Source organism: Nipponia nippon, unplaced genomic scaffold (assembly GCF_047370975.1).
Source record: "Nipponia nippon isolate SJK-2023a ecotype South Korea unplaced genomic scaffold, ASM4737097v1 scaffold_1, whole genome shotgun sequence".
NCBI classification, from domain to species: domain Eukaryota; kingdom Metazoa; phylum Chordata; class Aves; order Pelecaniformes; family Threskiornithidae; genus Nipponia; species Nipponia nippon.
Window position 1 is genome coordinate 42982401 of NW_028262290.1, and position 12696 is coordinate 42995096.

Genomic DNA, 12696 nt, shown 5'->3' on the forward strand with positions numbered 1-12696 from the left:
AAGTCATGATGCATTCCTTCTCATTCCCTATTTACCTCTATTATCTTAACTATCCTTTTCTTCAAAGTGCGTTATAAAGGTTTGCATATGATTGATTACTAGGTCTATAGTCACCTACATTATGCTTTCTGGTTTTTAGATGGAGGTATTACCTTTGCTATTTTCAAGTCATACCTTTTGTCTTCGTAAAATTATTTGAAATCCTTGCTACTAGATCTGTCATTTCATTTCCCAATGCCTTCAATATTTGGGGCTAACAACTCCTTTGGTTGTCACTGACTACATAAAACTCGAAATTCTATTTGCATTTCAGATTTGGTGATTTCCAATAACTTCATTCCCATTAGCAGTTTTGGTTTTGCTTCCCTTGCCAACATCATGGTTCCTTAATGAAAACAGAGATAAAGTATTCTATTCGTTTGGGGATTTTACCTACATCACCTTCAGTCTACACTCTATTGTTCCTGCATAGTTACACATCTTTCCAGGTTCTTTTTATAAGTAAATGGTTGAAGAACCTTTACTATTTGTTTTAATTCTTTTATAAAATCCGACTCAGCTTGACATTTAGTAAGTCCCATTGTATCCATAAACTTACTGACCTCTAAGTATAGCGCTCTTTGCTGATCAGTCTTTTATTTCTCCATTCCTTATAGGTTCTTTGCTCACCCAGACCAGAACTGATTTTCAATTGATACAAAGCTGAGTATTAATAATCATAGACTGGAAAATATTAGCAAGTCTGCACTTAGATTTTTGAGAACTGTGTGTGTGTGTGTAACAGAGGAAAGAAAATGTTTTTACATAGCTACGTTCAGACACAAGTTAAGGTGCATAAACAAGGATGCAAGATTTCTCTCACTTTTCATATTATCAGTGAAGAAAGATGTGACAGACTGACCAACCTTGGACTTCTGCTCTGAATTACCCTCAGGAGACGCCTGCCTCGCTCTGTGGACTATGTAGGGCACCTGTGGAATCGACTTCTTTAGAGACCTGGAATACTTGCAGTGGTGCAATACAGCTATTTCTTATTCTGAAATTGTCACTACTCTAGCTGCTCATCTTTTGCTTATATTTCCATGGTATTCTGTCCTTCTGTTGTCTCAGCGACATTATTTTTCTGTTTCTTTAGATAAGATATTCGCTAGTGGACTAAGTACAGGAAGCTAAATATGAGGATACACACTACTAACTGTGTCTGCAACTATGTACAATATAAACCCCTCTGAGCATAAAATGAAATATCCATGAGCACAGAAATTAATAAAGATCAGTTTACAAAACTGCTGATATAGAATGTAAATTCACACCTTCAGATTAGTTAAAATTTACATAGTTTTGTCTACCAGTTCTGATTCAGATTTCATAAATGGACGCAAACCAACATTTTACACCTCTTCAAAAAAGACATGTGAGAGAGCTAAGAAATCCAGTACCCTGGCAAAGCATAAAAGACTTATACTGTTTCCAGTGTCTAAGCTGTGTCTGAATTTTCGGTTTTTTTTCATTAAACAAGTTGAATAAGATACTTGGTTCAGGTCAACTAACTGTTTGCAAGAACTTGTGCCATTGATGTAAGTAAAAAAGAAAACTGCAAATAAAAGCAAATGGTTTCTGCAAATATGTGAACATACGGGAAAATCTCATTCTGCTAAAAGAGTTTTTGTATCTCTTCTTGTGATTTCATTACTGTTGCAGGAGCCTTCTGCTCTGCATTGACTGCCATATGGAACAACCTACCTCTTTCTGCTTCAGCTTTTTTCTAGCCTCAACTAAAAACATAGTTCCTTCATTGCCTCCATCACTTAATATCTCCCTTCTGCTCTCATCTTTCTTCCCTGAACATTATAATTGTATTTACCAGCTCTGGAAATTGTTCGGAGAGACAACTTGTGTGAGAGATGTAACTCACATTTAAGCTATATTATTTCTGTGTTTTGGTTTTAGTCTTAAAAATAACCCCCCAAATTAAATTAATTACAATTAAAACAAAAGCTGGAAGAAGCTTTGATGATTTTGGACCTTACCATAAATCTTCCCTGTTAACATCCCATTCCTGACTTTTCCAAGAAGTTTCAGCATTCGTTTCATCTGTGCATCACCAACTCCACTGTCTAACCATTGCTGGCAAAGAAATGCATATTGGCTGTCAGTCTTGCCCGATTCATGGATGACAATTTGGTCCAGGTACCATCCGGCTCCGTAACCCACATTATGGTGCTCAACAAGAACTTTGTTTAACTGCCCAAGGTCTACTGCTCTCATTTCAGAGATACAAACCTGAGAAGGTAAAGGCAAAATGAATAGCAAACTGATTAAACCATGTATTTTATCATCTGTCTTTAAGAAGATTACATTTGGAAAGACAGATTCCTTTCAATACTGAAGTATCTTTCCCTTTCTGATAGTAAAGAAAGGTATTATAGGCTGACAGTCATATCTGGAGATCCTGTTCAGAAAATATATGGATCCTTGAATATGCACATTTTTCCCTGTTCATGATCACTGCATCCCAGGCTTTATTATGAAAAACATTCCACTATTTTGGGTAGAAAGAAACCTCTGATCATTAATTTAATTACAGAAGTCTCATGAAAATTGAAGTTCAACGAATCCCTCATAACTGAAACAAAGGGAGTGCTTCCAATATCAGGATAGGCCTAGTAAATTGAACTTTGGTTTAGATAAGGCATTTTATTTTTAAACATTTCAAAGTCTTTTATATGCTAAGATATCCTATTTTTCAAATGGGAAACGTCGTATTATTCAACTCTGAAGAAAAATACTGACACTGTTGATGACTATGCAAACAAAGGAAGATACTGACATTAGAAACTATAACTAAGGCTGTGCACGCATACAGGCAAGAATTGATGTGCTCTTCGGATGTAAATAGACATCTGTTTAAATATTTCTACGGCTACCAGTAAACAAAAGCTAAATGGCAACTGCACTAGTGCATGTTGGGATGAATAAATTATGTGAGCGAGAGAATGAATGTGTTCCGTGCAAGAGATAATATGAGTGGGTGGGTAGATACATGGGCATGTGTGTGGGTGACATTAAAAAAAAACCCAGATGGATAGTAGAAACAGACGCTATAATTTTTATTTGTTGCCAACCAATTCGCCACCAGGCAGGAAAAAGCATGGGGACCAGAAAGCAACAAAGGAAGAGATGATTTTTAGAAAGAATTATGTCATCTGGTCCATTCTCCTGTCTGTGTTGGACTATTCTCTACAATGTGTTCAGAAAAAGAAAACATCAGAGTTATTATTCCTGTCACAGCCTTAGGACTTCCAGGGTTCTTACCTTGTTATATCCACAATGTCCCCAAACAGTTACCATGGCAAGTTAAACCCCTTCATGTAATGCATATGTAGCCCAAAATAAGATCTATCTGTGAGGAACATCTTGTAAATAACTTTTTTTGGGAGCACTCATTGCTTTTTAATTTTATTCTTTGTAGTTCTGAGCCAAATATAATTTTCTTGTCAGTCTACATGACCCTTGACTTAGAGGAAATAGCCTGTATTGCTAATATTCATGTTCCTTCACAGCTAACTCCATCTGAAAAAGGGACCTATCATTAGTCTCATTCTTTGTGATAATAATTAACAGTCATTAGACAACAGTGGTCATAATCACCCATTGTTACCAATGAATTCTCATAATAATACATTAAATTGCCTACTCCCTCAGCATTAGCAAGAATGTACTTTTGGTTGATGTCACTACATTTCTTTTTTCCCCCTCAGTATAAAGACATTCGGAACTGCATTAAACACACTACTGGAAGTGTAATTAATGAAAGCCAAAAGGATTTTATTTAAATTGTCTTGCTTTTGCATAAAGTGTTAGCTAGGCAAAATTACAATCCCCACTTATGTAACCCATTAAACTGGTGAAAAATTTAGACATACAATTACTCAAATAAATATAAACCAGCCTTACTATCTGTGGTAATTAAATCAACTTCATTCTCTTTTCTTATGCTTTGTTGCAATTTTCTGTCTTCGTAGCTTTTCCTTATATTCCAGTCCTTTATCAGTCAAGAGAGATCCTTTTTTTCATATCTCAAGTTTCCTTAACTTTGTTTTCTTTGCCTGTCCATTCCATATTTTCCAGGGATATTGCTGACGTAATCTTGTCTCTCAAGACAGCTTGCCCTTTACATCCCTTCTTTTCACCTTCTATTCTTAGATACTCTCACTAAAACCTCATTCCAACTTTTTTATTAATCTACCTCTATGTAACAAGAACGTAAGACTGGTAGTAGTATGTCAGACCACAGATCCATCTAGTCCAATATCCTGTTGCCAAGAGCTACCAATAACAGATTTCTAGGGAAGAGTTGAAACATGGGGCAAATGCTTCTTGAATATAAAGTCTCTCAGGCTTCAGCAATTTGTGGTTCAGAGATTTCCTGAGCCAGAGATTGTGTCTTTGCAGTTAACAGCCCTCTGTGGAAAGTTGCCTTCCATGACAATGTGAAACGGCTTTTTGCACCAACATGCATCTTACCATCTGCAACATCTTGTGCAAGAAAGTAAAATGGATTAATTATGCACTGTGTAAAAAGCCACCTCCTTTTGTTTTGAATCTGCCACCTGCAGGTTTCATTTAATGCTCTTGAGCCCTTGTATTTCCTGAGAAAGTAAAACTACTCATTTTCTCTATGCCATTTTATATTTCTTATCTCCCTCTCCCTTCCTTTCGTCATCCCTTTTTCAGGCCAAACAGCACTTGTTTGCTTAGTTGTTCCTTGTACAGATGACATGGCTGGTTTCTATGTTTCTATGCTCGAGAAAATATTTTGACATTATGAAGGAAATGAACGAAGAATTGTCTAAGGACAAGGCTAGCAAAGCTGTGGAACGGGTTGCTTAGGAAAATTATGGCATCTCAGCCATGAGAGGTCTTAAGAAATGGTATGAAATAAGTATAGAGGATCCTGCTTTATTATACAGTTATCAATTGAAAAGTCTCTTTAAATCCTGTCTAGTCATATCCGGGCTGAGTCCAGGGTATGTGTGAACAAGTTGTGTAGATATAATCATTAATACAGTAATCAGCAAAGGTTGACCAGAAAATGTCTCCTAGGATTTATCTTGAGCAGTCACAGTATGTTTACAAGCAGCTTTACCTGTTTGCAATTCTATATATAAATGGATTAATTAACATATAGTAGCTAACACATTTAAAACCTCTCGTTAAACTGTATCTGGACAGATTTTTTTTAAAAAAGCAGATTTTAAAGGAGCAGTCACAGGAAATAGCCCCGATATTTCTATATCAGCTTCACAAATAACTAAAAAGTAGGCCATGGCATTTTATATGTTGTTGGGTTCAATTCCAGTTTCTAAGAACAGTTACTGATGGTTTGTGGGTTTTAAATTTATTGGTACTTGAAACATTCTTAAACTGTAATCCCAATTCAGGTAAAATGTCTACTTAGTAAGCAACACATCTTTTCCACATATTACCACGGTGTAACATCAATGTTTGTATTTGATAATTGAAAAGAATTATGGTATTGGAAGAAAGTAATAAAATAAAACACATTAAGCAAACATGTAAAGAAAATAACTCAGTACTAACCTGTCCTTTTTCAAAATTTGAATGTCTTAGTCTCCTTTTGCAGGAATCTCCTTGCTCTCCAAATACTGTGATAAATACATCTGCATCAGTCCCTGATGCAGGCAATGTTCCCGTATGAACACTGATTGAGTAAAGAACTTCTGTCATGAAAAATCAGTGACACAAGACATTACCAAATCAGACTATTTAGCAATGTAATTATCAAACATTATAAACCAATTTATTTTAGGTAAAAGATTAATTTCAAGACCAAGGAATGAAGTTATAGTAATTGACATTAATGTTCTGTCTGAGTTTCATATAGATTGCTCACTACCTCACAACAGCACAGTACAGCATTAGAGATGAAATGTCCTTTATGAATTAATGTAACAATCCATGCTTACATTACAGAAAAAGAAAATGTTGTAATTCTGGAGTCTTATCCAGTGGTCGCTGAAATCAACTGAAAGAATCACACTGATTTTATCAGGCTTTGTAAAAAGCCTTGAATTCTTGTAGGAATTAAAGGTCTTAAATGGAGTTAGGGTTTATCAACGCCAACAAATTTTGCCAAAGAAAAAACACAGATATAACAGATGAAATCCACTTTTTATTCTGGATCAGCTGAATTCTGTTTTAGTCTGGCATTTTGATAATTATGGCCGATATGAATTAATACGTTCAGGAGAAATCGCTCAGCTATTTATACAGATATGCATTGTTGTTGTTATTCTTCACCACAAAGGATGGCTTGCCATGACTTTTGGCTGATGAGTTATATAGTACATACTCCTTGAGGTAGCATGACAGAGGATTTTTTTTATGGGTCCTGTAAGCTCTGTGAAGAATTAAATGTTATAACAGACAGTTAAGATATATTTCCATTTGCAGTCTAGCCTTCAGTTAGATATTAAATGCAAAAAGTTTTAAATATTTTAACTAAGACTTTTATTCACAGAGTATAATGAATGAGAATTCTTTTCTAAATATTTTATAAAATGTAATCAGAACAAAGGAAGATGTTATATTTTAAATACAATGATGAAATGAAAACGAGCTTCTGGGGTAGAAATGGGACTTGAAAAAAAGCTCAAAAAAGATTGTTTTTTCTTTTCTTCATGCCATTATGACTGTGCACATGCCTTTTTAAATCTGTGATTTAGTTCCTCACTGAGTGTAAATCACTTGGTTTTTGAAAATTTCAACAGAAATACACTAATTGGGCTTTGCACGTTTTTCAGACTTTCAAATTTTTAATTAGACTAGTGAAAACAATACAAGTCAGTTGTTTTAAAACAGAAAAAATGCTTGAACAATACACATTATTAAAGACTTTGCATGGTTTACACAGGTATATTGAAAGAATCTTTAAAAATAATTTCGAGTGTTTTTTAATATATACAAAAAGCTTTGCAATCTTGCTTCATGTGTTCATCCCATTAGGCAGTTCACAATTTTGTGTGCAGGTATGTGTGTATTTGCTCATGTATTTATTTTTTAGTTCCGCAGCATACCCCTGAGTGGTGGCTTGTCTGGCCTGACCACTGCTAGCTCTGTCACAGTCTCAGATCCATCTTCTCCAAACAGACATCGGACTTCAGTGTGAAAGCCCAACTCTTGTTTACTGTCCAGGTCTTTTAGCCGAAGCTGCAGGCAGAATCAGAAGAAATTCATTTATCTGAATTATTTCATTTCTTATTTCCATCCGAACAGAAACTGACATTTCTTCTTATAGTTAACACCTGCACACACTTTATAAAAGTTATTTTTACCTGATTCTGCATAACAAGAGCTACAGTAGTTGCTGCAAGTCGCTGATTCTGCAGCCTGATGTTCATAGGTGTATTCTTCATTGCATATCGACACAGGCATAAGACCCGTTCGTAGGAAGCCAATGAAGGATACAGATTAAATTGACCTGTATATACTTGCAATTTCAGAATGTCAAATGAATGCAGTTACATCAATCTTAATAGCATATGCCCATTTTGCAGAAACATTTGTTTTGCTGCTTTTTATTTGTTTAAATATGACTTGCTATATCTCAGCTAGGATTTTCAAAATTGGCAGAAATTAGGTGTCCAGTGGCCTTTGGGACTCCCTGTGGAAATGTTATTTGAAGAATTAATTCCAATAGAAGATGCAAGCTTAGGTCTAGCTTCATTCCACCTGACTTTAAATACTCAGTGGAGACTGAACAAATTAAGTTCCAAATTTGTGAACTTAGAACCTCCAAACCAACTGAGGAAGCACAGCCTTGGGAGCTCACCTATCCTAGCTACTGAGACAATATGGAGATCAGATTTACAGGAGGACAACTCAGATTGTGAACTTTATCCTAGGTCAGGTTATAAAATACAGAATGACAAACTATCAAGCAAATGCAGAAACATTTCTGGTAACTATTATATGCAGGATTGAACTTGATACCTAGCTAATGACTACAAGTTTGCAGAAATGGTTTCTTCAGCCTTTAGAATCTCTTTGTATAGAAATATTATATCCAAGACATTAAAAACAAAACAAAATGAAACAAAAGCTTAATTTCATCGAGATATTAAGTAATTGAAATTCTCAGGCAGGGATTCCCAAAGTTACTGTGGTGACTTATTACCACTACTGACACCAGCAGCAGCAACAGAATTTTGTGGGTCATTGTACAGGATGCACATACCACTGTTTGGAAATCCTGAGTACAGATTTCCTTACATAGACTTCAAGTGCAAGCTTTGAAATGCATAAATATTTGTATAATTGAATTATATAATTGAAATTATTAGGAATTTGACAGTTTCACTGTTAAAAATTTTGTCAGACTATCTTGCCCTTGAGTTCCCAGAAATGTAATTACTGAACATTTTCCATTACTGCTTATGCTTTGTGCCCAGTGCTTCACAAGATCAGGCACAAAGCTGCCAGATGAAATTAAACAATTCCCCATGACCATTTCCAGAAGTAAACCATTAATTACGAGAATAAACAGTGTTTTTCTTTATATATATAAAATTTTATATATATATAAATTTTATATATATATATAAATTTTAAAAAGTTATATATATAAAATTTTCTTTATATCTATAAAATTGAAGCCAGTTGTTTATCCATTTTTCGCACTTGCAATAACTAAATTTTCTCACACTAACTGTCTAACTTCTTCTGATTCAAAAATATCCTCCCTAACTTCTATCAATATAAACATCCCTAACTAAATATCAATAAGCATCACAAACTCCTATCCTTATTAAAATTGGACTAAGGGTTACCTGCATATGCAGGCAGATGACCTGCAGAAACTGGACTCATAAAAATGAGATGTGTAAATTTATGCAGACTTTGGCCTTAAAATAAATTGTACCTGGCAAATTCCTGTTAGTTGCATCTAAGTGTGAACTTTATCTCCAAATCATTTGATGTTTCTATATTCTGTATGAAAGTAAAAATGATTTTGCATTTTATTTTGGATAGAGTCAGAAACTCTACTTTTGCGCAAGAAAAAGCTATTCATTCTAGAGTACATAAACCTTCAAAAGTTACAAAAAAGACATAAATTTTAGCTAAGGTTGTATCATTTTCTACAGAAGTGTGCAGAAAAACGTAGGAGATTACAGGAAAAGCTCTGGTACTCTGAAGCTGCTGTAAACACCAGAATACAGAAAACAGAGAGTAGCAGAAGGAATGTAGGGATTTTATCTTCTTTTTAGCCTTTGCAGTTTTATCTGTAATCTGTGTTTTTGTGAAATTTCTGAAACTGTGGCTATTATTACTGCTTTCACTTAAGGAGAAAGCAAGGAAGGGAATTCTTTTCCATTGAGGCTGGATTTGACCACTGATTCATAGTGAGCTTACACATACTGACTGCCTCCTGTAGTCTTTCTATTTCTATACAGCATCTCTATTTTTTAGAGCACTGTAAGAGTCCTATTAAAGTGAAACCGACTTGTTACATTTTAGATTATGCTTCCATGTATAAATAATTTATAAACAGACTAATAAATGAGTAACGGATGTTATAAGCATATTACTGGCACAAGCAGTATATGTTATGGTGGCTTATGTTGTGGGTTGTAAGTTCACCAGTAGAAGAGACTACACAGGTCTATAGCAACCTGTTGACTTCTTGTAGATTGTAACAATTTATAGCTACCAATAAACCAATTATTAAATAATTTTAATAATTTAAAAGTATGAACAAAAATCACTTAGGCATTTGCTGAGGGTTGTATTTGAAAAGAAAGCAGAAAGCAAACGACTACATTTATGTATTTCCTGCCATGTTTTGAGCCACCAGTTCTGGAGGCTGAAATCGTATATTGCATGATGACACAACGGATATAGTGAGGGTAATGTCAACATATTTTTGAAATGTTTTATTAATGGCCTGTAAAGGCATATTTAAAATGAGAAATTAGTTTTGCTTACCTATTCTTTCCATTCTTGTAGCCTAAACTGAGACTACAAAATTAGCTGACAAAGAACAAATCTGGGGAGAAAATATGAACAGGATAAACTCCTCTATCCTCAGAGGAGCTCATAAACTCAGACTTAATGTTCCTTTGAGTACCATAAAACCATTCAGATTTTAGCCTGGAATAAAGCTGTCTCTAGCATTGCCCATTAGAACAGTTTCTGGACTGTTTATTCATTTAGGGAATCACCCTTTGACCTTTTAAATCGATAGTAGGGTTAAGGTACTGTGTGGTCCAGTTCAGAAAAACGTTCCTTTACTAACTTCAGAATAATTCAATGCTATGTCCACAATGCTTTTTGGGCCCTTGCCTACAGGCAGAGCTCATTGACACAATTTTTCTTTGCATTAACCTTCAAGCTTAAGTATTTCCCCAAAGCCCAAGTATTATCAGGCCCAACACCTTTCTATTCAATCATCTTCCTACTCACCCTGGGGAAAGGTATACATTTAAAATCTGGTTGAATCATAAGGTTGACAACATTAAATCATTTCTCCATCCCTTTTTATGAGAGATCTTAAGTACATAGTAAACTACAATTAGATGTTTAAGGCTCACTGATGACCATGTTGTAATGAATAAATACTAAAGAATCAGCTTAATTGGTTTCCACAAGTAGGTTGTTCTGTGTCAGGAGACTGTCAGTATTTCCATGCAGAGATTAACATTTCCTAACATCAGCAGAAAACACTGCCTTCCATGTCATGATGAGCTATGCAGAATGGATATGCACATCAGAGAATAGCTATATGCACTTCAGCAGGCACAAACAAGGTAGATCTGCCCACAAAGAGATCTGGAAGCTGTAGGCAATCATCTGTAGATACCTGGTAACTGGACCAAAAGAGGCATGGCTTTGCTAGTGTGGTGCAAAATGAAGCTAAAATCTGTCTCTCGACAAAAGATATTTACTGGTATTATGAAGAATATTACAAGTTTATACATAGTGTATTTGGAATACCTTATGAAGTTTAATTCCTCTTCCCAAGCATGGACCAGATAACACAAAAGAAACTTTTGTTATATCTCCAATATCACCAACAGTCAACTGTTAGAAAAATAAAGAAAAAAAATTAACTATATGTTGTATGTAACAATTTGGATGACATACTTTAAGCCCAGGTAAAAAGATAAATAAAATAGGTAAAAATACTAGTGAAGGACATTGATGTTAGGGTGAGAAAGTCCCATTGAGATTGCAAGTTAATTTGTACTCACGTTTGTATCATAATTTATGTTTATTTTTAACTGGGAGAACTGCAGAGCCCAGGCCAACATATGAAAAGCAAGGAAATGCATGACTGATTCTGTATTCCCAAGCCAAATTCATATTACTATTCTTTTGTCTTCACTTTCCTATTTACCTCCTCTCCATCACATCTTTATTCTCAAACTTGAACTGAAATTTTGACCTCAAGATGATTTTTAGCCCTGGCTATCGGTTCTGTTCTCAGTTATTCTACTGCTCATAAGAAAGGATGGCTGGTTTCCATGTCATATCATACACTGCTGCTTGCAGCTTTTCATCTTGCAGCAGTTAAGCAATGATGTTTATCTTGCCTTTTTCCAAAGGATGGGTAATGACATTTTTTTTCCATGTTTAAGAATAAAAGCCTTTTGAAGCAGGTGACCCAGGTTCACACACCTGTTCAGAAGTTGCCATTAACTTCATGGGCAAACTACAGAATTTATATTTGTCCAGGCCCAAGCTCATTGTAGACAGACACAGCTTCTAAGTAGTGAAAACAGATTAGTTGAGGTTTGAGAAATAGAATGTAAAGGAAGTATGGAATAACTTCATTACTTATTGCCTTACTGTTAAGGCCTACTAGTCTTAATTCAAAGTTAATAAGGCTTTTCATGTCAAAGTTGGCATTTGCTCAAGAGAGCTTTCATAAGTGATATGTATTAGACCACATGTGAGAAGTTCTCCAGTGCTGTTTATTTAAGACATGGAGGTATAAACATTAACTCTGACAAACAAAAAATTATTCCACACAACTTCACATATGTTGGCCACAACTCTTACTTTACTGAAACTATTTGGTAAGATTTGTGTGAAATAAGAAAGAAACTGACCAAAAATGGATTATCATTCAGATTCTGAACTTTCTGTGCAGGGGATTTCCCTTTTCTTCCAAATACAACAACTTGAATGTCAGGAACATCTTCTGGTACTTGTGTACAGTGCACCCATGTTTGCCACCGTCCTCTGCTTTTAGTATCAAAATTTTTTGTGAGAAGAGGTGTCACAGATGTTTCTGCAATGAAAACAAACATATATTCAGAGCCTGTGACTAAGTTATAAGGCAGTATAAGCCAAAATATACAAGTTTACATTGCCTGGTAGTGCTGAATCTAGCACAGGCAACTCAGGCGACAAAACCGCAAAACCCCCATTACTCATTTTAGCCCTGTGGAGGTGTAGAAAACCAGGCCAACTGCTTCATGAATCCATGTCACACTTCTGCAGGGGCCATGCCTATCTTCTCTGTATTGTTCCAAGGACAGGATACATGCTGCCAGAGGAGACTGTTTTAATGCTGCCATTTCCACCTTCTCCATCCCAGGCATAATTTCTTCCTCCTTGTTTACAAAAGGCATGATTCACCTTGGTCCAGGCTCCTGTCCCTCACCATTG

The 12696-nt window shown here is 35.4% G+C and overlaps 1 protein-coding gene and 1 non-coding gene across 2 annotated transcripts in view; both read right to left on the minus strand.

The window, feature by feature from the left end:
* The window catches only part of RP1 (RP1 axonemal microtubule associated), a 187774-nt gene that overhangs the window by 39631 nt on the left and 135447 nt on the right, over positions 1-12696 (minus strand). Inside the window, exons 41-45 of the mRNA XM_087753249.1 lie at positions 12135-12316; positions 11017-11103; positions 7101-7233; positions 5605-5744; positions 2031-2283 (exon numbers count right to left, since the gene is read on the minus strand). Of these exons, the coding sequence (XP_087609375.1) occupies positions 2031-2283; positions 5605-5744; positions 7101-7233; positions 11017-11103; positions 12135-12316 (795 nt within the window). The remainder of the gene's footprint in view (positions 1-2030; positions 2284-5604; positions 5745-7100; positions 7234-11016; positions 11104-12134; positions 12317-12696) is intronic.
* Positions 12483-12589, minus strand: LOC148057345 (U6 spliceosomal RNA). Its single transcript, XR_015700158.1, has one exon. It is a non-coding gene; the product is annotated as a U6 spliceosomal RNA (small nuclear RNA).